Raw genomic sequence first — 27,126 nt, 5'->3', positions numbered from 1 at the left:
TCCGGGGCTGGCTGGCAGTGGCTTGAGTTGGGAACCTGATGGACAGGACAGTACTAGGGGGACTCTAAAGGGAAAGATCCAGCGCAAGATTTCCTCCAGCGGACATTATTTGCATCACAAAACCTGTGGAAAGAGGACTCTGTCTATACTGGCTGCTCCACCGCTGGCCGCACAAGAGGTGCCTTTCTGTCTGTGTGTGTGTGTGTGTGTGTGTGTGTGTGTGTGTGTGTGTGTGTGTGTGTGTGTGTGTGTGTGTGTGTGTGTGTGTGTGTGTGTGTGTGTGTGTGTGTGTGTGTGTGTGTGTGTGTGTGTGTGTGTGTGTGTGTGTGTGTGTGTGTGTGTGTGTGTGTGTGTGTGTGTGTGTGTGTGTGTGTGTGTGTGTGTGTGTGTGTGTGTGTGTGTGTGTGTGTGTGTGTGTGTGTGTGTGTGTGTGTGTGTGTGTGTGTGTGTGTGTGTGTGTGTGTGTGTGTGTGTGTGTGTGTGTGGTATGCACATTCATTGGCTTGGCTTCTTTTCTCATGCAAATGTAAATTGGTTGGTCGTGCTACTCAACGTCTTTTTGAAGGAGACATAGACGAAGCCGGTGTTTCTCATTCAGGTTTGCATGATTATAATGCAGCGCGCCGTGAATTAGTTCAGCTCTGATGGATATGTGTGTGTGTGTCCAGAAAGAACGACAGAACCAGATTGTGCTAAATAATAAATCCCCCCAATATGACCGAAAACTTCCAAACTAGGTTATTTGTTCATTATTCGCTCATTATATCATTCATCCACCTTTTTGTCTTTTGCAGTCGACTGAACGTGCGTTAATGTCCGGATGCGTCTCTGCACATGTGTTGTAGACATGTATGCTTTCCTGCATATCATGCTTGGAAGCCACTGCTTCCTGAAAGAGGAGAGGGGGGGGGGGGCTAATTTATATGTGGCACGGTGCCAAGTTGCTGTTATGGAGAGGATGCTGAAGGTTAGAGGAACGTCTTTCCAGCCTGTGCGCCCACTCCGTCTGCCTCTCTGCTTCTTTACTCGTACGTAGAGGAGTAAGCATGACGAGAGGTTTGGAGCGGCACCGTGAGGAATCCCTTAAGTAACGTCAGTCCCCCCCCTCCTCTCATCCATCCCCCTCCTTCGTCCATTAGATATGTCATTTTATGAGAGTGTGGCAGAGTAGACTGATGGAGTATTTGTTGGTGGGGGGGGGGATTGGAGATGATGCCTGTTTTAGCTTGCGCTCCCTTTCTACCCCCTCATGAGAATTGCCCTTGCCTTGCATCTCTCCTACTTTCATTTTCTCTGTCGCTGCATCGTTTATTTATTTTATCTTCTGTCCTGCTGAGCCATCGAGATTTACTGGTTTAAAGTCCATTCAAAGAACTGGGAGAGAGAGAGATGAAAGGGGGAGGGAGGGAGAGACTCAGGTGAGAGAGAGGAAAATGGAAGTAAAAACTGCCTCGGGGGGGGGGAGGGGAGGGGGGGAGGAGGAGAGACGGCGGTTGATTTATATGTAGACATTTCTCCACACGTGTTTGGCCAGCGCTCCAATTAACACCTCCACCAATCCGTGGCTGCACTTGACAGATGCTGGATGAGAGAGGGCAGAGTGTATTCATTAGTGCTGGCTGTGTTTGTTTGTGGGGATTTGGCACATTCAAATTGTTTGCTGTGCTTCTCAGCGATTTCTGGGTCATTTGTCGCTGCAGTGTTTTCAGCTTCCGCTGCTTTGTTGAAGTTCACAAATTGCACAGTAAACCGACTCCAAGCTACTTATTTCTGGATAACGAACGAAAACACAAACCCATTTCTGATCATTTACCGGGAGGAAAAATATAGCCTTCCATGTCAGAATGATTGATTTGAAGATGGGGGGAGGTGTGATTCCTAGTACTGATTCCTGTTCCTTGTATTCCTCCAGGGGGCGTGATAGACAAGGACCTGCGCCACTACCTCAACCTGCGCTTCCAGAAAGGCTCGGTGGACCACGAGCTGCAGCAGATCATCCGGGACAACCTCTACCTCCGCACCGTCCCCTGTGAGTTACCTCCCCCCCTTCTTGAGTGAAACACGTTTTGTTATTTTTGCCGTCTTTCGGGCTCCTGTCCAAAGAGTGGCCCTGTGTCAAAATCTAGCTTCATTATTATTTCAGTGAAATATTTGCTAACATTCTTAATACATGACATTGCACACACTTGACAACCACGACTCAAGGACCACTCACTCACTTCATTGCATTGGACTTGCCACATTGGAATCTCAATCAGTTGATGAGCAATGCTTCATTAAGTGCCAGAAAAGGCTATATTTCCACTGCATGTTTTCAAGTGGCTTCACTAACCTTGACTTAGTCTTTTTTGGGTTTCCATTAAAAGTTGTAGATAGTACCTACCGTTTTTGGTACCACTTCAGTACCGTCAATAGCAACCACAATTTTGTATATTCCTCCAACCCAGATTTGTTTCCATGATTTGATCCATGGTTGCTTACGAAAGAAGGACAATGAAGGGTTACTATCCGCAGTGAAAAATAAAATGGAAAAAAGACCAACTCCCAAAAGTGTGTTGAGTCGAGCACAATGCAATGAAGATAAGGCTTGAGTGGACATTGCTGGTTTTGAAGGGCAAAGAAAACCGGTCAAAATCAAATTGTCTGAAATTACTACAATGCATTGACACAGAGCCTAAAAGAGGCCAGGGAGAACTGGTTTAATGAGCTCCAGGGAAAACAAGAAACAGCTAAGTTATGTTATTAAACATTATTTATCTAATATATCATTCCAATCACTTGCACTATTTCACTTTTTTTTTACCATTTTTTCTTTTGTATTTACTATTTACTTGCACTATTTTTTTCTGTTTTATTGTGTTCCACTGTTGGAGGAGCCTGTGATATAAGATTGTTATCGTCATAACTACACTGTAGCTATGCATGTATGACCAATAAAAGCCTTGAACCTTGAATGTATAAGTCTAAACTTGAGGGCAACTGGCTTTTGGATCAATAGGGCAACGCTAATAGGTCAAGCCGACCGTGCTTCTTGCTTCTCATCAACCCGTATCAGTCTACTCAGAAAAGAGCATTATGTGTTGTGTAAGTGTGTGAGATGAGATGCTTTCTTCCCATTGTCTTCAGTCCCAATGCTCCCAACTACCTGTCTGTGGCTGTTATCAATTAGCAGCCGGAGTGTTGGTTTAGCTTTTCCTGCAGTTTGATTCTTTAACATCAAGCGCTGACGGCAGCCCTCTGTCGACAATTAGCCGCATTAACTGCATCACACAGATGAGCGGCTGAGTGTTGTGCAGACAATCAAAGACGAGATTTGGAGGGCTTTTTAGTTCAGTAAAGCATTTCAAGCTCAATTCCTATCTAGTTCTTCTGTGTGTGTATTTGTGTGTGGTCTTTATCAATCTTATTAAGCTGCCAGTGCTTATATGAGCTTAGACTTACTGATGTTTAATCCATACTCTCCTGATTGCTGTTTGCCATGTTTGCTGAACATATGCTCATCGCCATCAGTCAATAGGCTGCGATATTAAAGGGTGTCTGTTGGGGTCTGTATAAGCTCTTATCTGTGTGTAGTGTGTGTTAGCTCCGCATTAGCCTAGCCTTGCCATTAGGCCCAGCTGTCTGTTGGCTAACTCTCCCCTGAATCCTTAATGGAGGTGCATTCTTCAAGGCCAGGAGCACACAGATTTCACCGGAGCCACTTTTCCATCTCCATCTTTGTGCAGAATACAGCAGGACAAGAAGGGCTATTTGTTTGCAACAGAAATGTAATTTTCTCTGATTACCACTCACAGAGGCGCTGCCGGTGTTGCATTGTCGGTAGAGAAAGAGGTGAAGGGGAGAACAAATGGGAGAACAAAGAGAGGGGGAGACACACAAAAGTAAATGAGGGCAAAGGGGGAGGAGGCATAATGATAACCATATAAGTAAATGGACTGCAGATAAACTGTTGTAGAAAGAGAGAGAGAGAGAGAGAGAGGGAGAAAGCATCAGGGAGGTTAACTGATGCATTAATGAAGCTTAAACAATGAGCCTCAGTTCCTGCTGACAGGAAGAGACCTGGTCATCACTGAGTTGGGCTTTTTTATTTTTGAACTGATGTACGGATCAATGTTTGGAATACACATTTTTAAATGGTCCAATTTTCTCTTCTATGAGCTGTTTGACTTCTTATTTTCCCAACCTTTACTTATTCTTGTACCTTTAGTATATGATTTTGGTTTAGGTACAATTATTTTGGCTTGGTATTCCTAGAAAAGGAGAATTAGAACTGAATATCCTGGTCAAATCAAAGAGTACAGTAAGTCTGACTGTAGTCCCTTGCCAAAGGGCGATGGATCCAAAAAGGAACGATAGTATCAAGTCAGAGTTTACTAAATTGAATATCTCAAATTGTTCAAACACAACTCTTCAGAAGCCTTGTGTACAAAATGTGTGGTTTGTTTAAAAAAAGTCGATTACATTCAGTTTATTTTTCTTAGCTTATCATGGTTGATTGGTAGATTTCAAGTTACGTTGGATACAAGCATCAGCGTAAAGAAAACTAATATAACTTTGATTTTGTGTGAAAATGACATTGTTGCAGCCAGACCACATTTGAGGTTAATCAGGCTCATATCGTGATACTATCTCAGCGTGTAACGTCATTCTGTACAGCAGTATCATATTCCTAAGGAAAAGAAAACCTACCCACACATTCAAAGGTCACTCCCATCAGATAGCATTATCCAGATAAGGAATCCAGATGTAGATCACAAGTGAATACCAGGTTTATAAAGGACTTTTGCTTTAAAAGAGCCACAAATGGACACCTTTTAAGGCAGGTGCATTTTTCACCAAGTATGAGAAAAACATCAAACAAACTGAGAGATGCCTGGTGAGATCAATGATATGTTAGACTAAGGGACGAAAGAAAAGATAATTGGTCTACAAGTGATGGATCTAAACTTATTCATCACAGCAATTTAAACATAACCCTTGAGTGGTGAAGAAAAGACATTTGATGGCGGTATGGAGGCTGACAGGCAGACAGTAGCAGAGCTCCTCAGTGTTTCCCCTAGGATGGAGTCATAGCAGCGGTGCTAAGGCACGTGGCCCCAGCATAATGTGAGCGCGGAGCGCGTGGAATCTTTTAGTGTGTGCGAAGTGCGCCCAGACAATTTGTTTCTATGTGTCAGCACAAGAAAGGCTCTTGAGGCCTAGTACTGTACCAGGGCCGGTTCTAGACAATTTGCTGCCCTAGGTGAGATTTTAGGCGATATCTTATGTGTAAAGAATAAATGAAAAATTTCTACAAAAGACAAATACACTGCAGAAACTTATTGACATAGGCAATATACGTAAAAATGGCTTCAAATGTATTCAGTATTGTATGAACATATTTGAATTGGGGGGTGGACGTCACATCCTTTAGGGGGGTCCGGGGGTATGTAAAATGCTTCAATCTGGTGCACTTTGAGCACACAATTACTAGAGACCTGGGGCCGTATTCACAAAGGATCTTAGGGCTAAAAGTAGCTCCTATCTGGCGAATTTAGGAGAAACTCCTAAACATAATGGGCGTGTCAGTCTTACATTTAGGACTCCTAATTGTATTCACTAAGAGCAATTCACAAAGTATTTTAGGCCTAAAAGTAGCACCTAAGTTTAGGAGAGCTTAAAAGTTCTCGAGAGGACTCCTAACTCAGTAAGACCTATTCACAAAGAATCTGAAAATGGCTGCGAGACGAAATGTTTTGGAGACAATGGAAGACTGTGAATTGATCAAGAGATATAGGCTAAATCGTGAGGGTATCAAAATTGTTGTGGAATTAGTGCGGGATGCAATAACATCCCCGACTAACAGGAATAACCCGATTAGTCCGGAAATAAAATGTTTGGCAACACTACGATATTTAGCAACAGGGAAAATGCAACTTTGCAATGCCGACGATTTAGTAATATCGCAACCATCAGTCAGCCGTGCCATAAACCAAACCATCAGCGCGCTCTCTAGACCACATATCATCCAACAGTTTATCCGGTTTCCTTTGGACAATCAACAACTACACAGGATCAAAGCCAACTTCATGGCAATTGCAGGTATGCCCGGTGTGGTCGGTGCTATTGACGGGACGCACATAAAAATAATTGCGCCATCAAAAGATGAGGACGTGTTCGTCAATAGAAAGAAAGTACATTCCATCAACACGCAGTTTGTTTTCATTCATCATGATAGGGGGACTTGAACGGCGGTATGGGCTGTTATTGAAAGTGTTTAAGTGCTGGAAATATGCTCATTGGATAATAGTTTGCAGGGTGCTTTTAATTGCCTCCTTGATTTAATGCAATTTACGTATTTGTATTGTTTGCTCTCTCTCTTTAACGTGCATATACAACGTCATTATCGTGGTCTGCACAAACTTGTCATCATGCGTTTATTCTGCTAACTGCACTGTCCATAACTATTTGATAGGAATACATTTCTAGCCTAGGCTATTTCCTTGTTTTTCGGTGATTTAGTGGCTCGTTTGTGGGATGTTGCGGATGAGTTTCACCGAGACCGCCTGCTCTGAACAACCAATCACCGTACTGACCGCTTCTAAACTCATGCACGAGAATCAACGTAATCCATAGCAACGGCGCGTCACTCTTATTATAATAATAATAATAATAATAATGCATTTATTTTATAAGGCGCCTTTCAAGGCACTCAAGGTCGCCGTACAACAAGGTTAAAAACAATTTTTACAAACATAGTTAAAAGCAAAACACAGTTTAAAAACATAACTACTAAAAACATACAGCTTGCAGCACAGGTCAGCCATACGCTTGCCTGAACAGGTGGGTTTTGAGGTTTGAGGAGGGTTCTTAGTTCACTCTTAGTGATTTATCCTTAGTATGAGTAGGTCTCAGCGGCTTTGTGAATTACTTTTAAGAAAAAACTCCTACGTAAAATGTTTTAGCGCGAGTTAGGAGCACTCCTAGCGGTAAGATAAAATGCTTTGTGAATACGGCCCCTGATCTAGGGGGCACAACTCTAAAACGCCCATATGAAAAAGATCGGTTTACATTTTAATAATCAAATAAGTATGTAAACATAACCAATAACTACCATAGCCAATAACAAATAAATGTAGCTTATTTATTTTTGTTGTTCATTCATATCTTATTTTACCTAGTTAACACTTATTTATTTATGCACATTTTTGTATCTCTCCAACTTTAAACGATATTTTTGGTTTACTGTCCTATAGTATACATTGGAATGATTTCAAACCTGTTTTTATTTATCCTAATAATTATAAAGGAGTGCCTTGGAAATATGTGTTTACATAATTTGTGGTCAAAACGTTTGAGACCCACTGAGATAACTTAGACTAAAATTAACTATCTAAATACTAAGAGAGTCCTTAACCTCACTGAGCCTCTCAGTCTGACAGGAGAGCTCTCCTCCACCCTGGTTGTAGAAACATCTACTTCTTATATCCGTTAGCGCAGCTAGCACCAGATTCTAATAACATCAGCGCCGGTACCGGTGCGCCCTCTCCCTTGCTCGCTCTCTCGCTACCACGCAACCACTTTGGCTGTGAGCTGCGGGCGCCTGATAAGCCAACATCCCCCACTTTCATCACTTACAGCGCCCACCGTACAAGCCAAATTAAACGTGTAACCGGGGTGAAAAGGGTGTTACATTTACTTAATTATGAATGTTGTTACATCAAGACCGAACATTTGGATGAGCACCAACGGTCAAAAATGTTTTTCCCTCCCAGAGCTACCAGCGCAGCGCCCCCCAGATCTGGCGCCCTAGGCGACCACCTGTTTCGCCTATGCCAGTAATACAAATACTACAAATCCACATAACAAACAATCAAAAATGAAAAAGGGTTCACCACTTATTTTTTTTTTTTTGGGTACCTGGCTGGCGCCCCCTAGCAGCGGCGCTCATATTTCAGCAGCGGCGCTGTGCCGCCACTATTTGTATATAGAGGAAACACTGCTCCTCCACCCATACCGATGGAGCTGCTCGGACGGAGTCATCCAGGGCAGCTAGGACTGTGCCAGCTCTTAGATAAATTGCCTGGTTGAAGTCCAAGGTCAAAGCGTTAATAACCTGAGCTCATGTGAAATCAGGCCTATCGTCGGGTAATCCACATAGATTTGATGGGCGAGTTAGAGAGCGGAGAGAAAGAAGTGTGTGTGGACTAGTCATGACGCCTAAGTGGGCTACACTGACTGAGAACAGCTGAATTATTTAGCTCAAATTGAACTGGAAAACACAGCAATTAAATAATATAGATCTGTATGAGCAAACAACACACACACACACACACACACACACACACACACACACACACACACACACACACACACACACACACACACACACACACACACACACACAGGGTTACACTTATGTATGCATGTATTTAGTGCAAACTTAGACTTTAAGAGTAAATAACTTGAAGGTTAGGCACATCAACTAAAAGATTAAAAACACAAGTGTCTTTCATGTTTTCCCCAAAATATTGAATCAAATATGAATAAGCGCAGTGCCTGTGTTGCAGGAAAATAAATATGAGATACAAAATCTGAAGGTCATCAGGATGACTCTTACTGATTGCCTTCCTCTTCTTACATTGTTTGTTTATTCTTCACAAGCATGTTCATTTCTCATAATATTCCCTTTAGCACTTTGGGTCTTGTGAAGCACTTAGCAAAGAGACAATGTTTTGACTGTGAGTAATTATAAGAGGTCAAGTGTAGTTATAAAGTTGTAACGATGCTCTACAAGTTTTTCTCTTCCCACTTTAAAAAAAAAAAACTTCTCTAAAGTAAGACAAGGTAATTGCACACTGACTATAGCTATGTCTAAGATGTGACCTTATCTGCTTTCTTGTGTTGCACTTGCTTTTTCTATTTTGTTTGCAATTTAGGTATTCAACAAAGGGCAAGTTATTACAGACACGAACCATGAATATGGCTAATGCTATTGAATATGGTAAGCGTAATGAATACTACATGCCCTTTTCTTTTATTTACAATGTCTATACAGTATATTATAATTGTAGATTTGTTTTAAGTTATTTTCAAATATTAACCATCTGATATAGGAATGACCAACAAACTGACAGTAAAAGTAAAAATCAGCTTGACTTTTCTTCCTGTGAATTTGAACCATGGTAGTGGAAGTATCTGTAAGAAACGATTGTCCTCTTCGCCCCACCATAATGGCTACCATTAACCTCTTCCTATGATGCTTTTGGGACAGCTGGCAGTGATGATCAAAGCTTGAAGACAGAACAAAGTAGATTTGATAGCCTCAAACAGAACATCCCAGTTAACATGTGCTAATGGAGACTTGAACTTTATGGTGGGTGTGATTGGATGTTCCCACATCTGTCTTGTGAAGTGTGCTTTGTTGAATTCTTGTAAGTCTTTACATGTATGCATGTGTTTGTGTGCTTTGGCCTTTACATGCATGCACAAACAGCATATGTCCTAATAGCAGGAAGTGGTGGTTGCAACTGTGAGTTAATGGCGAGTTTGATGCCCACAGGGGCATTGAGTTTTCGTTAATGAGCAGGGCAACTGTGCTCAATACTGATGGTGTTTACTAATGTGAGAGAGACAGAGAGAGACTGCAAGTCCATCTGTCTATCCACAGTCGCCGGTTTGATTATCCTGGAGTCTTGCTGCTTACCAGGAATTATGAATCTCTGTCTGTCACGCACATTTTATCCTGTTGCTTTTATCTTCCTCTTCTCATTATTAATTTTTCGTTCTTCAACCTCGTTTTCATCATTTAAATCAAATCAAATCAAGTTTTATTTATATAGCATATTTTTAAACGATTTTTGGTCGAGCCAAAGTGCTGTACATATAATACAAATACCCTACAGTAAAGAAACTTTACAGCAAATATAACAGCACAGTTTGTGCAGAATATCAGTATGAGAAAACGACACCCTCTGTCCTTAGACCCTCACATCGTACAAGGAAAAAATTCCGAAAAAAACCCGACAGTTTTAAGGGAGAAAATGGGAGAGGAGGGATCCCTCTCCCAGGACGGACAGACGTGCAATAGATGCCGTGTGTAAATCGAAGACATAATACATTTTACAGCGTAGGTGGACCGAATGTTTGCTTTAAATTTAGCTGTGCACCATCAACAATTTAGAGCTCGCCAAAATATAAAACAAAATTCTGCATATGTTAACTGCCATGTACCTGTGACTGGCCCACATCTCTATCCTCAGTTTGTCACATGTCTGCACTTCTGTTTAATAGCCTGATGTGTGATGGATGAAAGTAATAATCAGGTTAATAAAAGGACTAAGAGCTCCCCAGTGCTCCTCATTCATTATTTAGAATCTCGGTGAGAAACCTAATAAACGCCAGAAATGCCAGAAGTGCGAGTCTCAGCGAGGAGCCCAGACAAAGGGGGGCTTCACCGCAGAGCTCTGAGCTGGGGCCCAGTGTGAAGATGACTGAGGCTTTTAAGATAGAGGTGAATACAGGCAATACTGCTTTGTAGTTTTTTTGTTTTTTTATTGTTGAATGAAAAACAGGAGCCCCTGGTGTTTGTGCTGCATGTATACTCATTAATCTCCTCCTTCTAACAAAGGTTAGGCAGATCAGACAAATACCTTTAGTCCTTAGCTCACTTTCTCTCACCCCTCCATTTACTCTCTTTTATCTCCCCTCACATTGACTCATTGGAGGCAGGATGGGGTTTCCATGGCAACTGTTTCCACTCCCCGCCTGCGTCAAAGGCTCGACTCCTCTTAAAACTCTGCCCGCTTTCTTTTTCTTCCTTTTTTCCTCCCTTCTTCTTCTACTTTCGGCAAATGGCTGCAGGTCAGAAGAATGTAGAAGCACAGACACCAGGTACGACCCTCAACGTGACCCTGGTCTTATGGAGGATTACCTAAACAAAAATCCATTTGGTTTCTGACTTTTTTCAGAAATGTGCTACTTTGACGAGCAATATCCTGTCTGTCATCACTCACCCTTACTGTGTGTGGGCTGGGGGTGAGGGGGGTGGGGGGGGGGTTGACTGACAGGGCGGGACACAGATGTGGATGTGCGGGGTGGGGAGAGTGACACGATACTCAATGCTCGTCGGCAGATGCAGCCCACAGACGTGACCTGGGAGAGGAGGGAAATGTATTCTGTAATTGGTCTTCATCAGAAAAAGACAGCCCCCCCCCCCCAAAAAAAAAAAAACATGACTGCCCTCTACCCTTTTCAGTCTACTGATGGTGCATACACATCCATCAGGTGTTCGCCTCACTTTGACATTAACGTTGGGGCATTCTGCTTTAAATTAAATCAAACTTTATTTATAAGGCACTTTTTATAACCAAAAGGTAGCATTAAAACACATGTAATACATATACAAGTTAATAAACACTGGATTCGATGCAACAACAACAAATACGACTCCATTAAAAGCCAAATTCAAAAGGTGGGTCTTGAGTTGGCTCCTAAAAGTAGGAACACCGCCTGCCGCCCTCAGATCTTCTGGGACGCTTTCCACAGTGGTGGGGCTGTAATAATAAAAAGACGCCTCACACTGGGTCTTTGCTTTGGCCCGCGGTATGATTAAAAGGCCAGTACCAGAAGACCTGAGGGTTCTAGAGGAAAACCAATAAATGTATTTTAAAATCAATTCAGCATCGCCTTTAATAAAATGTCTTTGGGGGAATGAAAAAGAAAGTATTTACTATTTTATTAACAAGCACCTGGTCCCACATGAAGACACGTTCCTCATTTGCCAAATCCTTAAGTCTGTATCTTGTTCAACGTTTTGAACAAGAGCTAAGGCATTGACGTCTCTGCGGCAGGATGGTAATGGAGCTTAGTTCCACTGCTCCTCCCTGCTCCCATGACATGTGACAACTCAACAGATTTCCCAGGAATACTTCTGAGAGAAGGTAGATGGGGAAAAAAACGACAGCTTATTTTGAATTGAAACTGAACATAATCAAAACTGGTGGGTAAAGGAGTAAAATACGGACCTCAACTCACTTAATTGTGTCCACAAGGAGTAGTCTAGGTACGTCTTATTCACACAATGCTGTAGCTCTGTGCGCCATGAAGAAGAAATGCAGTACAATTATTTGGGAAATAGTCTATTGGTAGACAGCATGCCTCACAAATCACATATTGAGCAGAAAAAGTGTTATTTTGTCATTTTAAATGTGAAAATTCAACACTCTTGATCCTCACACATTAGCTGCACAATTTCATACCATCAACTCATATTTATAATACGTCATCAAAACAAATGTGCTTTGGAACTGCAGTTTCAGTGCGTAATCTGAGACACTTGAACTTTCCTTTCTCTGCTTTGGTGCGACTGCAGTTATTGCCGCCATCCTTCTCACCCTCTGTCGAAAAAGCTCATTGAACCAGCATGTATAGACATCCTTTTCATTAAGTGTTTCTACAGTGCTGAACCAACACTAAAGCTAAAAGCGTGTTTTCCAAAGTGGGCTATCTTTCCTCTAAATGTACCGTATCTATTTGGCGGGACAGCACGGAGAGGTGCTCTGCACAAACTGTAGTTCACCACCAAACTGACAATGTGCAGGCCTTATCTCTGGAGAGGTAAATTAAACTGGAAACATTCTGCCATTACTTTAACTCCGCCTTAACGTCACAAAAGACACAGCAGAGATAGAATTTAGGGCGTTTATCATGAACAGCTCTCAAGTCTGGGTGCAATGTAACCGATTATTTGAGAAACTCACTGAATGTGTAGGGGGCCTTGCCTCCAAAAAGATAAAATGCAGAGGCTCTGGAGTCTCACTTATACTGTACTTCCTTAACGTGGAAGTGTGTAATACAATGAATGATGAAAAACTCTATGCTGTGTATGCTTTTGTTTGTCTGCTTGCTTAGAGGTGTGGCAAGTTGGTGTCACTCAGAATTACCATCAGAGCCCAGTCCCTCTTTATAACTTTTGCTATGTCTGTCAAGCTTTCCATTTCAGCATTACTCATATGCAACTTGAGGATTTAATACAGAGGTAGCTTCTATACTACCCAGCTCAAATAGCTGTCATTGAGCACTTTAACAGACTGTAGCTTGGTGGCCAGCTGATAAAGCCATCATTGATTGTTTGAAAATTACATCTGTAGTTGTCTTTTTAATGCTTATAAAACAGCTCTGTTTAAGGTCTTGCATTTGCACTTAATGACTACTTGCTAGACACAGACCAAATCTCCAGGCAAAAACATAGTATCCAGCCATGTCCCGCTATATGTAGAAAACAAGTTTGTCATAGCATTATAACCAAAATAATGCGAGATTACACTGTTCTGACATGTTTTCCTGCTCAGCTTACACAGTTGTTTGTATTTTAGAGCAGAAAAGCACACCGTATTATCCATTCCTCATACTTTTAGTTTTGGACAGGAGAAAATAAACACCCTTCACTATCTTAAAATGCTGATTCTCACTCTTTTACAGCTGCATGCACGACCCCTTCAGTATGTCCAGAAATGTGAAGCTTGACAGGCCTTGCTTTGCTAGTTATGGAAGCTAAGCTATGAATAGGCAAGTGCTTTGAAATAAAACTGTTTGGCAAACTGTCAGTGAAAAGATAAGTTTGGACTCAGTCAGCTCATGGAAAGAGTAAAACATGATCTTGTGTGACATTTGATGTGTCGTGTCAACCTCCTTCCCTCCCTGTGTGATGATTCAGACTCTGCCTGTATACTGAGGACATAGAGATGCGTTTGATTTGGTCCACAGAGCAGCTTGGGGACACGCAGACCCACATACTTAATATTCATGGCCAGAGCCTTGTTGGCCAAATGGGCGTTTCTATGGCAAACCCTTGAGCAAATCCCTCTCTCCGCAGTGGCACACAGCCACCACAACAGTGCTACTGTAATCAAATGTTACATCTTATAATTATGACCAGAGGGAGACAGTACTCTGATTACAGCAACTGACATGTAAACATCTCGATCAAGGTCATGATTGAAGGAAGGATAACTTAATAAACGTCTCTCAGTTATTTACAAATCTGTACCTCAAAGATTACTTGGACAGGGACTGACCTGGATGCAAATTAATTTGGTTGCAACACATATTATATTATCATTGGCTAAAGGCGCAATGTGAAAAATGATATCCTCAAAATAAAATAGAATTGAAATATATGTTTTCTTCTACCACCTGGGGTTTTAAAGAGGGTGTTTCTGTAAATGTGTGCTACTATCACTTTGCATGATATTTCTTTCCCATTAGTCCGTGCATGTGTTTTTTGACTGAAAGTGCAAGGCGTGACCAGGATTTGTAAACGTGTCTTCGTAATCATCCTCTCCCGAGGAAATTCCCTCCACAAACTTGCTTACTTCTGTAACTGCCTCCCACCTGCTCCCCTTGTTTTACGATAAGTTTGAAAGTGACACAGTTTTCGTTGTAACCATTAGCAGCATCCTTTGCAGAAACAGTCAGCAAGGCCAGAGCGAGAAGAGAGAATCCCTCGGGTCTGTCTCATTAGAGATAGTTTCGCTGTCACAATTCCCTAGTCTTAGCAGCATTAGGCTTCCCCATCTCTCATGTTAATTACTTGGGCTGAATGAGTAATTGGCTCCTCTTGGATGTTAAAGAAAAGCAAAGGAAGGGACTGAGGAAGGGAGGAGCCGAGCAGAAGCAAAAGCAGATTCGCTGCTTATTTTTTGGTTGAGTTGTTTGAGGGTACGCTTTTGGATCGTTTTCTCTTATATCTGATTTCCCCAAGTTCTGCTCCCCTGTTTTTGTTCCATTAGGTCTGGAAGCTGGGACATTGCAGCCAACAGTAAGTTCAGTTTACCCGCGCTGACCGCACATGATGCCCAGAGGGTTGTCGAAGAACTTTGCTCGAAAATGTAAAAATGGCCTGCAGCCAGGGCTGATTTTCAGCATCATGTCTCTGTAATACCGGAGCAATGATTTAGTCTGGGAGGTCTTTGCAATCAGAGATCCAATCTGCATCCCTGTTGCTCTCCGAGGCTTTAGGTAATAGCAACACAAGTGCTTAGCCTGCTTAGGCAGCGTGCTCACACAGACACATCAGAGCTCTGATTCTGTTTATCCAAGCCCCTAATGAAATATTCCATCTTTGCCATATCAGTGGGATGGGGAATTGAATGTGCCGAGTCGGCTGCACACTGTGACCTGCTAGATGAGGGAAAGCTATCATAATGTCAGATTGTCTGTATCATTATTTGCTGCGATTCCGCGTAACTAAGCTTGACACTGCAAGTATTCAATTTGAATGATAATGATATTGGGGCAGAAAGTATATGCACTTATCTAGAATGGCAACGCTACGCACTGAGTTGGAATAAGAATGAACAGATTTGATGTTGAAGCTCAGGTCTCTTTTGACATGTAGAGTTTCAGGATGTTTTATTGAGGACTAACAGGCTGTGAACAATATAATATAGTAGGGCTCGAACTGCAACCCTTGGCTACAAAAAAGCATGCCGATAATTAACATTTTCGATCTGTTTTTTTCAGATGTTTCTATTTTTTTAATTATTTGGTAATATTTGTTTTTGTTGCAGTTGTCCCACAAGCGTGATTACAGTTTCATCGTATATTCAAATAAAAACGGTTTCTCTCCGACAGGATAAAGTCCTATTAAAGTTGCACTTGAAAACGCTTCAGGGTAACATGCTGAAGCTTGATATTGAACTAACCTATGATACAAAAACTGAGGAATCAATAATGCTGGTGGAAATTGATAACATCCTTGTACGGATCGGTTCTAAAATGTCTTTTGTGACTCTGGAGGAGCTGATGAAACTGATTCAAATGACCTGAGTATTCTTGGCTTTTGTCAAGTTGCATTATGGGAGGTGTAGAATCCAAGGTTATTTGGAAGTCTTTGTGTCTCTTTACAATCTTCAGGGTGTCAGAAATGTATATCGTTTTACTTTACTAATAAATTCAACATTCCATTTTAGTTTTTGATAGGCTTACCGTTTATGACTATAATAATAATATTCCCCAGGTGCACTTGCAGGTGTATTGGCAAATGCTTAGTCAAGGTGCAAACACACTAATATGTTGTTATTGACTTCAAATATAATACACAGGCCTCTCATTCTGAACACCAAGTGTGCAGAGGGATCTGAAGGATCATCTTTGCATAGTATTTGTAATTATCTCTGTGTTTTTGTTTATCTTCCCGCTCTGCTTGGTTTTACTGTTATCCCGCTATGCCCCAGAATCTTCCCACTGTACAAAACTAAGAGGAAAAACAGGCAGTAGTTACATTTTTCATTTTATCACCCATTTCCACAGAGCATTTGCCAGCACTTCCTCGACACAGTGCAGTGTGGTTTTTAGGATTGTTTTGATTAATGCACATTATTTTACCACAGTAAATGCTCTCTTTTTAATGTTCCACCTCTACCTATAACTGTACTTATGAAGAAATGCACTACGGTTTATTTGACTCGCCCTCCCTTCCTCCTCCTCCTCTCTCCTCTCCTCCTTGTTGTTTGCGTTGTTGCTCAGTGTGCTCCAGTGCACAGGAAGATGCTCTGGTTGCTCAAGGTTAGATTTCTCCGATCAACAAAGAGCAAGTGCGTGTTTCCTTTTGTTTGACATGAGCAGCACACCTCCCCAGACAAACATACCGTACACTCACCCATTTCACAGTTATTTCACTGTAGGGCAGACTGATTCTACTCTCAATTTAGCAAGACAAGTCTTCAAAAAGTGGTTTGAAAGATGGCACTAATACAACTTCAACCCAAAACGTTAATAAAATGTGCAGGAAAACTCAAACATTACATTACATCGCATTTAGCTGACACTTTTATCCAAAGCGACTTACAATAAGTGCATTCGACCAAGAAGATACAAACTTGAAGAAAACAGAATCATATAAATAATACATTGGGTTTCATAGAGCCAAACCATTTTAAGTGCTACTCAACTGGCTTTAGATAAGCCAGTCCTTTGTTAGTATATAAGTGCTTTCTTAGTATATAAGTGCTTAGTTAGTATATGACTGCTTAGTTGGTATATAAGTGCTTTGTTATTAATTGTATTGCTCGAAATGGAGTCGAAAGAGATTAGTTTTTAGTCTGCGCCGGAAGATGTGTAAGCTTTCTGCTGTCCTGATGTCAATGGGGAGCTCATTCCACCATTTTGGAGCCAGGATAGCAAACCCACGTGTTTTTGCTGATGGGAACTTGGGTCCCCCTAGCAGTGCGGTTGCATCGAGCCGTTTGGCTAATGCAGGGCGGAGTGCACGTGCTGGAGTGTATGGTTTAACCATGTCCTGGATGTAGGAAGTGCCAGATCCATTCACAGCATGGTACGCTAGTACCAGTGTCTTGAAGTGGATTCTAGCAGTTACTGGAAGCCAGTGAAGGGAGCGGAAGAGCGGCGTGGTGTGGGAAAATGTAGGAAGGTTGAAGACCAGACGAGCCGCTGCATTCTGGATGAGCTGCAGAGGTCGGATGGCACATGCAGGTAGACCAGCCAGGAGGGAGTTGCAGTAGTCTAGGCGTGAGATGACAAGAGCCTGCGTCGCTTCCTGGGTCAGCTGGGGACGTATCCTCCTGATGTTGTAAAGCGTGTATCTGGAGCAGCGGGTTGCTACAGCGATGTTTGCAGTGAAGGACAGTTTGTTATCTAGGGGCACACCCAGATTCCTTGTAGTCTGAGTCGGTGAAACAACAGAGGGGCCGATGTTGATTGTTTGGTCAAAAGTGGGACAATCTTATCCCGTTCAGTCTTGTTAAGGTTGAGCTTGAGGTGGTGAGCAGACATCCACTGAGAGATGTCTGCTAGACAAGCAGAGATGCGTGCGACGACCTGGGTTTCAGAACGTGGAAAATACCAAATTGGGTGTCGTCAGCGTAGCAGTGGTATGAAAAACCATGCGAGCTAATGACAGATCCGAGCAAGTTTTTGTTCAGAGAGAAGAGGAGGGGACCGAGAACAGAGCCCTGAGGGACCCCTGTAGGTAATTAACAAGGGTCGGACTCTGACCCTCTCCAAGTTACCCTGTAGGAGCGGTCTTTGAGGTAGGAGGTGAGGAGGGAACGTGCAGAGCCTGAAACTCCAAGTTCTTGGAGAGTGCGAAGGAGGATCTGATGGTTCACCGTGTCGAAAGCAGCAGACAGGTCCAGAAGGATGATGACAGAGGAGAGGGAGGCTGCTTTGGCAGTGTGCAGTTCCTCAGAGACAGCAAGGAGGGCAGTTTCTGTGGAGTGGCCTGCCTTGAAACCAGACTGGTGCGGATCCAGAAGGTTGTTCTGATGGAGATAACAGGAGAGTTGTTTAAAGACAGCGCGTTCAAGTGTTTTAGACAGGAACGGGAGGAGAGGGACAGGCCTGTAGTTTATAACATCAGACGGGTTGAGAGTGGGTTTCTTTAGGAGAGGGTTTACTCTTGCCTCCTTGAGACTGTTTGGAAAGTGACCAGAAGTTAGAGAAGTGTTGATGAAATGGGTGAGAAACTGTAGAATATCAGGAGCGATAGTCTGAAGGAGGTTAGAGGGGATAGGGTCCAGAGGACAGGTGGTAGGACGGGCAGAGGTAATGAGGGTAAGAACCTCACTTGGAGAGAGAGGGGAAAAGGAGGTTAGTGTGTGGGTGAACGGTGGGTCAGGTGACCCAGTGGGGACTAATGGTGAGTCGGAAAAAGAAGAGCGAATATCATCAACCTTTTTTATCAAAGTAGTTAACAAAGTTGCTTGACAGAAGGGAGGAGGGGGAAGGGCCTCTGGGGGGGTCAAGGAGGAAGGAGAAAAAAGAGAATCGTTTTTTGGGTTTGGAATAGGAAGAATGGATCTTATCTTGAAACAAAGTGCTTTTTGCCTGAGATATAGAAGAAGAGAAAGAGGAGAGGAGGGACTGATAGGTTAGGAGGTCGTCATGGTGTTTGGATTTCCAACGTTTCCGCTCAGCTGCCCGAAGGATGGTTCTATTAGCACGCAGTGCGTCATTTAGCCAGGGAGCAGGAGGGGACTGACGAGGCTGCCGAGATATGAGAGGACAGAGAGAGTCCAGAGAGGATGAAAGAGTCGAGAGGAGAGTTAGGAGGCAGAAGTTGGAAAGAGTCAGAGGAATGGAGGTCTGAGAGCACTGATGAGGCAAAGGTAGAGGGGGAGAGGGAACGAAGGTTACGGCGGACAGGTGCAGAATTAGAAGAGATTAGTTTGTTATGTTTGGAAAGGGGTAGAGAGAATGATATGAAAAAGAGATCCGAGGTGTAGAGCGGGTTTACAGAGAGGTTAGAAGTAGAGCAGTTCATTGAGAATATGAGATCAAGGACATTACCAGCTTTATGAGTTGGTGGGGATGGAGACAGTGTGAAAGCAAAGGCAGTTAAAATAAATATTAATTCAGATATCTTCTCTGTCTGGAGGTTGAAGTCTCAGAGAAGTACAGTGGGTGGGCCAGTTTCAGGGATGTGTGAGAGGAGATCATCGAATTCCTCCAAGAAGTCCCCCAAGGTGCCTGGCGGACGGTAGAGAACAACAATGGTTAATTGTATAGGATGGGTTACTGTGACGGCATGGAATTCAAAGGAGGAAGGAGAGAAGTTTGGTAGTTGGTAGAGGGAAAAGCTCCATTTGGGAGAGAGCAGGAGACCAGTGCCACCTCCTCCGCCAGTGGGTCTGGGTGTATGGGTGTAGGAATATGCTGTGGAGAGAGCTGCTGGGGTGGATGTGTTGGATGGTTTAATCCAGGTCTCAGTGAGATCAAGGAAATCCAGACACTGCAGAAGCGTAGCCAGAAATGAAGTCAGCTTTAGGAAGAGCTGACTGGCAGTTCCACAGGCCACCTGTAACTAGAGGTTGGATGTCAGTGGAGCATGTGGGGTATATATTTTGAATCTACTTAAATCAGGACCGCCAGTATTTGGAGCAAGTAGATTTTAAAAAACAAGATATTAAAATGTTAAACTGCTACACCTATCACGTTAAATTGTAGGGCTGACAGAATCTACTCTCAAATATATTTTTGAATGTAATAGTCCTAAGTGACGACCTCCAGGATTTGGTGAAAATGACTTTCAAATACTAAATTACTCCAAAAACTAAACTGCTACACCTATTATTCAAAGTCAGATACATATTTTATCTTTGTTACATCTTGTATGCTGAAATTTACTAACTGTAGCGTTTCTTCTACCTCAACGCAAAATATGACTTAACATCTCATTTAAAACGTTGAATTTGCATAACCAGTTATTTACACATTTCAAAAATAATGAAGTTGTGAGGATTGCTTTGATACTGGTTGCAGTTAACTGCTATAAAAGCCAGCTCTGGTGTTAAGTGAACAACATGTCTGCTGCTCTCAAGGTCGTGTTAGTGCTTAAACAGAAAGTCCTATTCCTTAAGGCAACACATTGTGTCACCGGGCTGAGGTGTTAATGTCTGCTTTCATTACAGTCTTCTTTCACATAGGTCCACCTGCTCACGCATCCACACACATAAACACACAGAAGCAAGCGATTGAATTCTGTCAGCGCCGGTGTTTCCTGCTCTTATTTTTTGGATCCGTGGGCAGATGTTTGTTTGTTGAGTTTGGAGCGAGCTTTTCTCTCAGCAGGTTATTTACTTAGGACCTGTTTACTGGATATTGCTGAATTGTTTGGATGAACACAGACTGCCTGTTTCTGTACATGATGTGAGGATATAGACCAAACCTGCATCCTGTCTGCAGGGACAGTGAGCCTGTGTTTAAAATGCTTGGCATAACACTGAGGCTTGAGTGATGGCATCTGTAGGGACTTGATGAGAGCCAATTATGAGCCAATTATGGTGATTAATGGGATTATAGCTCCAACCTCTCCTGGTAGATACTTACACATGTAAATAGATCCTTCCCTTCTCAAATTGGAGCATATTCACTCAAACTGCTCAACAATACATGCTCTCCTTATTAAGAGTAGACCATTTAGAGAAACTCAAGCCTCTTTGTTGTGGTACTTTGCACAGGAAGGCTTAAATGATCATTAAGCGCCTTCTGGCTGTTTCCCACTCAGCCATTACTTGACTTCAGAAGCCCTAAAGGTAGTCTAAGCTCTGGTGGGCATTACATTCTCAGCTCACGTTCGTAAGTGGAGTTCTCAAAAGAAACAAGGACAGCAGGGAGCGTCCCTCTCCTCTATCAACTCCCCGGGGTCCGCTAGAGAGAAATCAGCTCTCCACTCTATGGGTGTGTTACCTGTCTCTGTGAGTTTGTGTGGGTTTTGCAGACATGTTGGTCAAGCCTGAGCTTAATTTCTAATGCATGTTTGTGCCAGTGAGAGCACCGTACCCTGAAACAGTCCAGTGATATGCAACATGTTCTCCTGTCAAGCCACTGAGACTCTGCCAACAGTCAGTCTATCAACCAACATCCAGAGTAGGACTGGGGATATGCAGAAAATCTCTGTCTGACTAAATTCCTCAAAAGCAATATTGTGTAATATTAGAGGATATTTTTACTTGTGCTTTGACACAAATCTAGTACACAATGATATATTTATTTTCTCATCGTTTCAAGGGTCAGAGCAAAATATGCAGAATAAGCTTTTATGCCTGGTTCTTTTAAATTGAGGATAACAACCTTTTTATTTACCAATGCCTTTCCAGAGGTCATTTAACAATATGTTATCGTTAAACTCATGCACCTTTGGCAGCATCAACAGCATTTAAAGTGACTATTTTTTAACTAACTTCAATGTCTTTTATGAGGTGCCTTCTTTTCATGTTTGTATTTCTTTATTGTTAACGTTTATGTAAAGCACTTTGAATTGCCTTTGTGTGTATGAAATGTGCTAGATAAATAAACTAACCTTATCCTTAAATTAACTTTAAGATAAATGTCGATATACACTTATAACTAAGTGGGTGAATAATATAATACACACATAATATAATAGCAAGAACAGTCTGGTTGGTTCAGAAAATAACATTACTTTTCTGTAAGTTTTCTGTATTTGAAAAACATACAAACATACAAATCTAAGACAGTATCTTGTCTCATCACAATGTCTGTATAATAAAATTGGTCTACTGCCCAGCGTTAATCCATAACTGATTGCACTGCTTGAGACAAAACAAGGCAATGAAAAGGGAACTTAATCCAAATTTGTGAGCATTTTATGAACGATTTAAGATGGACCAAGGCTGTATTTAGTGTTGGTGCTTATACCTCTACTAATACATACATTATTATTGAAAAAATGTCTCCTACTCGCAACAAACCCTGCAGCTTTTTCACTTCTAAATCTTGGCATTGTTGTAAAGGAAGTATTGATTCTATTTTTGTTCAATTCTAAAAACGGATCCTGCAGCACAGATTGATGCCCCATGCAAACGCTCTCTACAGTCAGCCCTGTATATGATGCACTGTGTGAGCATCACTTATTGTTTGCTAGTACATTGTTCTATTTTCATCGTTTCATCATCCATTGTTTATTCATACGTTTTTTAAAATACAAGTACATTCATAAGACATAATGGAATGGGGCACCCCAATAAGCTATAGGAAGCTACAGAACAGGGGTATATACAATAAACATGTATTTAAATATGTCATTAATATATAATGTATTATACAGAAACATTACACAAAAAACTTACCCCACACGAACCAAAAACCCTAGAATCTAAACCTCTCTCACCCTAACTACTTAATGGTAAGATATTACTAAGATATTTATTTCAGTCTAAACATTTGTTTTAAATAGGGTGATAAAAAACACTGACATGTTATATTGGAATGTCATTGTAAATACAAAAGCATTTTACGGAAAGTACGCTTGTGTAGAAGTCAACAGCCATTCAGCTCGATCTTTGACATATTTGCTTAACAAATGTTGCTTTGAGTGCTTTTTAAAGACAAACATAAAATATAGTGTGATCAATCTCATTCCACACTTGACCTCTGCAGACCACACTGTGTCTGACACATTTAAGTTTGAACTTTTTACCCTTTATAAAATCCTTATTCCTAGTTTCATATGTATGTGAGCTTTGGGAGACTGACGCTGTGAAAGAAAGACTCTTTTAATTTATCAAATTAAAGCTAAAGCATATTTTTTCCTTCCTACTAAATTTGGAGCATAAGTGCGTGATTTAATGCACGTCTCAATAATCCATTGAGAGGCTTCAGCAGAAAATCACGGTAGTGGTGTGTGAAGAAGCATGCCTGAGTATTTTGAACCGCTGAACAGGGTGTTTAGCCGCGGGCGACATTCAATATTGAAGCCAACATGAGGGCAGGGCGCCTCTCAGCAGGAGTCAGGTACACCCAGGTGAGCCAGAGCTACTCCAGCCCAGCTGCTCACACAGAAAAAGCTAATGTTGATGGGAGAGTTTCAGAGTGTGACATCAGACAAAAGAAACATCAGAAATGTACACCTGTCTACAGTTATATGTCCATTCTGGCACTGCAGTCTGGAGCCCGGTTCTCTGGTCTGATTTTTCTGCGTGTGGGTGTGCTCCATCTATCCCTCGGAGAGACATTGTACCCACACCGTGACTCATTTAGGCGCCGGGCAGCTTGGAGCACACTCTCCGCCTAATCTCCATGCTCCCCGGAGCACAGAAAATGGCTGCAGTTAGCCAATTAGAGCGCTGGGACTGGATTAGGTGGACGAGCATTGTGCCTGGGAAGGGAACAACACTGATGGAAGATGCACGGACAAAAGGTCTTACCGGGAACATTTTTTACAAGCTTACTATCTAGACAAACTCACAACATACACTCGTCTTCTACCCCCACATGAGAATCATACATAAAAGACTATGCCTGGTGTGCAACAGCTGTGCAGTGAAGGAGGTGTTGTTTTATAAGGAAAAGCTAACAAAGCAGCAGAATCAATACCTCCATGCTTCTAGTAGAGGAAAGACAGCATGCAGAGGGCACTTTGATGAACCGACCAAAGTGTTTGGTGCGGTAAACAGGTACATTTTCCATTTTACCAAATACAACACTCCCTTTGAGAAATGGAAGCATAATGCTGCCTCCGTGCTTCAGAGACCTGCTGATATTCGGAGAAAAGAAAGAAGAGCGAGTACAGGAAAAAGAAAGGGGAATGTGCCGCAGTCAAAACATACGTGACACCAAGCAGGCCGGCGTTTTCTGTTCTCTTTCGCTTCATCTGCCTCTCAGCTAATTATGTTCCTTTACGCTTTTGTCTTTCTTCCTCTTTGTCTACTTCCTTCTCCGCCCCCTTATCTCTTTTCCCCCCAGAAAGATGTGAGTCCAACGAGAAAGTGCTTTGATAATTCTGCCTCCTCCTCTTCTCTCCTCCCCGTCTCTTTCACCGACGCCTCAATTTAGATCGGTGACTTAACCAAACAAATAGGTCAATGCTGTTGAGAAATACACAAGAAGATCACATCTCACAGGATTCCTTTTGGATACCTAAGCCAAAACTTGTTGGCCTTCTTTTTTTTTGTCCCCGTATGTGTCACAGCATTTGTGTGGAGAGTTTCAGGTCGAATCCAGTGTCCAGACATTAATCTCGCCAGCCCAATCTCTGTCATTAAATCCTTATTTTTACCAGCTGCCAAGATCCACAGCCAAATCCAGCCTGCGATGACTGACAAAATATCTGTATCCTGCCAGAGCCAAGACTTTAATCCTGCAACACCCTTTCATGACCTCTCTGTAATTCTCAGAAACATTACCTTTATGATGTTTTCCTTCCTCAATGCTGCTGTGTTTATCTTCTTGGGAGATAAAAAATGCTGTGTGAAGCTCACACACACAAACACACACAAACACACACACACACACACACACATACACACACACATACACATACACATACACATACACACACACACACACACACACACACACACACACACACACACACACACACACACACACACCCCAACGTGGATTACAAAGCAGAGAAAAAAGGCTTGTTGGGCTATATCGAGGGGAAGCATTGACGCCATATTCCTACGTTTTGCAAAACCCCTCATCAACTCTGAGACTAAATAAACCCTGATCCAACTGCAAATGAGGGGGAAGAGTTTGGATTCCAGGAAGAAAACAAAAGTGATATGTAGAATAATAAAAGGCCAATGGAGCGTACAGTTGCTCACAAAACGTGCCTGACAAATGTAATAATTATCCCCGCCAAGGAGGTTTTCGGTTTGGTCTCTCAGCAGAAAAAACTAAGGGCCACATTTTCTTGACACTTGGTAAAAGGATATAGCATGGGCCAAGGAAGAATACATTACATTTGAGATCTGATTTGAATCACTTGGGTGGATTCATGAATTATTTTTCAGAATTATTTTTCACTTGTTTTTACAATTGTGAGGTAGGGCATGGCCTTGGTTGAAGTCTTGTCTCTCCGGCTGCTCTTTTGTCCACAGCAGAGCTTCACTCACTTCCTATGTGGGGAAAAACTAAAAGCGGGAGACATCCCCTTTCCTTTTTTACCTTCCGATTGCTCAGGGTGATTACATATAGATGTTCCCATTACTACACCTACTAGATATAGGCTATACACCATTACTACAACTACTAGATATAGGCTATACACCATTACTACAACTACTAGATATAGGCTATACACCACTACTACAACTACTAGATATAGGCTATACACCATTACTACAACTACTAGATATAGGCTATACACCATTACTACAACTACTAGATATAGGCTATACACCATTACTACAACTACTAGATATAGGCTATACACCATTACTGCAACTACTAGATATAGGCTATACACCACTACTACAACTACTAGATATAGGCTATACACCATTACTACAACTACTAGATATAGGCTATACACCATTACTACAACTACTAGATATAGGCTATACACCATTACTGCAACTACTAGATATAGGCTATACACCATTACTGCAACTACTAGATATAGGCTATACACCATTACTACAACTACTAGATATAGGCTATACACCATTACTGCAACTACTAGATATAGGCTATACACCACTACTACAACTACTAGATATAGGCTATACACCATTACTACAACTACTAGATATAGGCTATACACCATTACTACAACTACTAGATATAGGCTATACACCATTACTGCAACTACTAGATATAGGCTATACACCATTACTGCAACTACTAGATATAGGCTATACACCATTACTACAACTACTAGATATAGGCTATACACCATTACTACAACTACTAGATATAGGCTATACACCACTACTACAACTACTAGATATAGTCTATACACCATTACTACAACTACTAGATATAGTCTATACACCATTACTACAACTACTAGATATAGGCTATACACCATTATTACAACTACTAGATATAGGCTATACACCTTTACTACAACTACTAGATATATGCTATACACCACTACTACAACTACTAGATATAGGCTATACACCACTACTACAACTACTAGATATAGGCTATACACCATTACTACAACTACTAGATATAGGCTATACACCACCACTACAACTACTAGATATAGGCTATACACCATTACTACAACTACTAGATATAGGCTATACACCATTACTACAACTACTAGATATAGGCTATACACCATTACTGCAACTACTAGATATAGGCTATACACCACTACTACAACTACTAGATGTAGGCTATACACCATTACTACAACTACTAGATATAGGCTATACACCACTACTACAACTACTAGATATAGGCTATACACCATTACTACAACTACTAGATATAGGCTATACACCATTACTACAACTACTAGATATAGGCTATACACCATTACTACAACTACTAGATATAGGCTATACACCACTACTACAACTACTAGATATAGGCTATACACCATTACTACAACTACTAGATATAGGCTTTACACCATTACTACAACTACTAGATATAGGCTATACACCATTACTACAACTACTAGATATAGGCTATACACCACTACTACAACTACTAGATATAGGCTATACACCATTACTACAACTACTAGATATAGGCTTTACACCATTACTACAACTACTAGATATAAGCTATACACCATTACTACAACTACTAGATATAGGCTATACACCACTACTACAACTACTAGATATAGTCTATACACCCTTACTACAACTACTAGATATAGGCTTTACACCATTACTACAACTACTAGATATA

The 27,126-nt window shown here is 41.7% G+C and overlaps 1 protein-coding gene across 11 annotated transcripts in view; it reads left to right on the top strand.

Annotated features, from left to right (window-relative positions):
• Positions 1-27,126, top strand: part of magi2a (membrane associated guanylate kinase, WW and PDZ domain containing 2a) — a 211,754-nt gene that overhangs the window by 63,428 nt on the left and 121,200 nt on the right. For all 11 annotated transcript variants that reach the window (XR_013803216.1, XM_079653965.1, XM_079653962.1 and 8 more), the window contains exon 2: positions 1,913-2,029. Coding sequence is in view for 10 of the 11 variants with exons in the window: in XM_079653965.1 (XP_079510091.1) it covers positions 1,913-2,029 (117 nt within the window). In the remaining variant the exon portion in view is untranslated. The remainder of the gene's footprint in view (positions 1-1,912; positions 2,030-27,126) is intronic.

The sequence above is a fragment of the Notothenia rossii genome, assembly GCF_949606895.1.
Source record: "Notothenia rossii genome assembly, chromosome: 10".
Classification (NCBI taxonomy): domain Eukaryota; kingdom Metazoa; phylum Chordata; class Actinopteri; order Perciformes; family Nototheniidae; genus Notothenia; species Notothenia rossii.
Note: the sequence above shows the minus strand (reverse complement) of the source record. Positions and strands in the feature narration are given on the sequence as shown.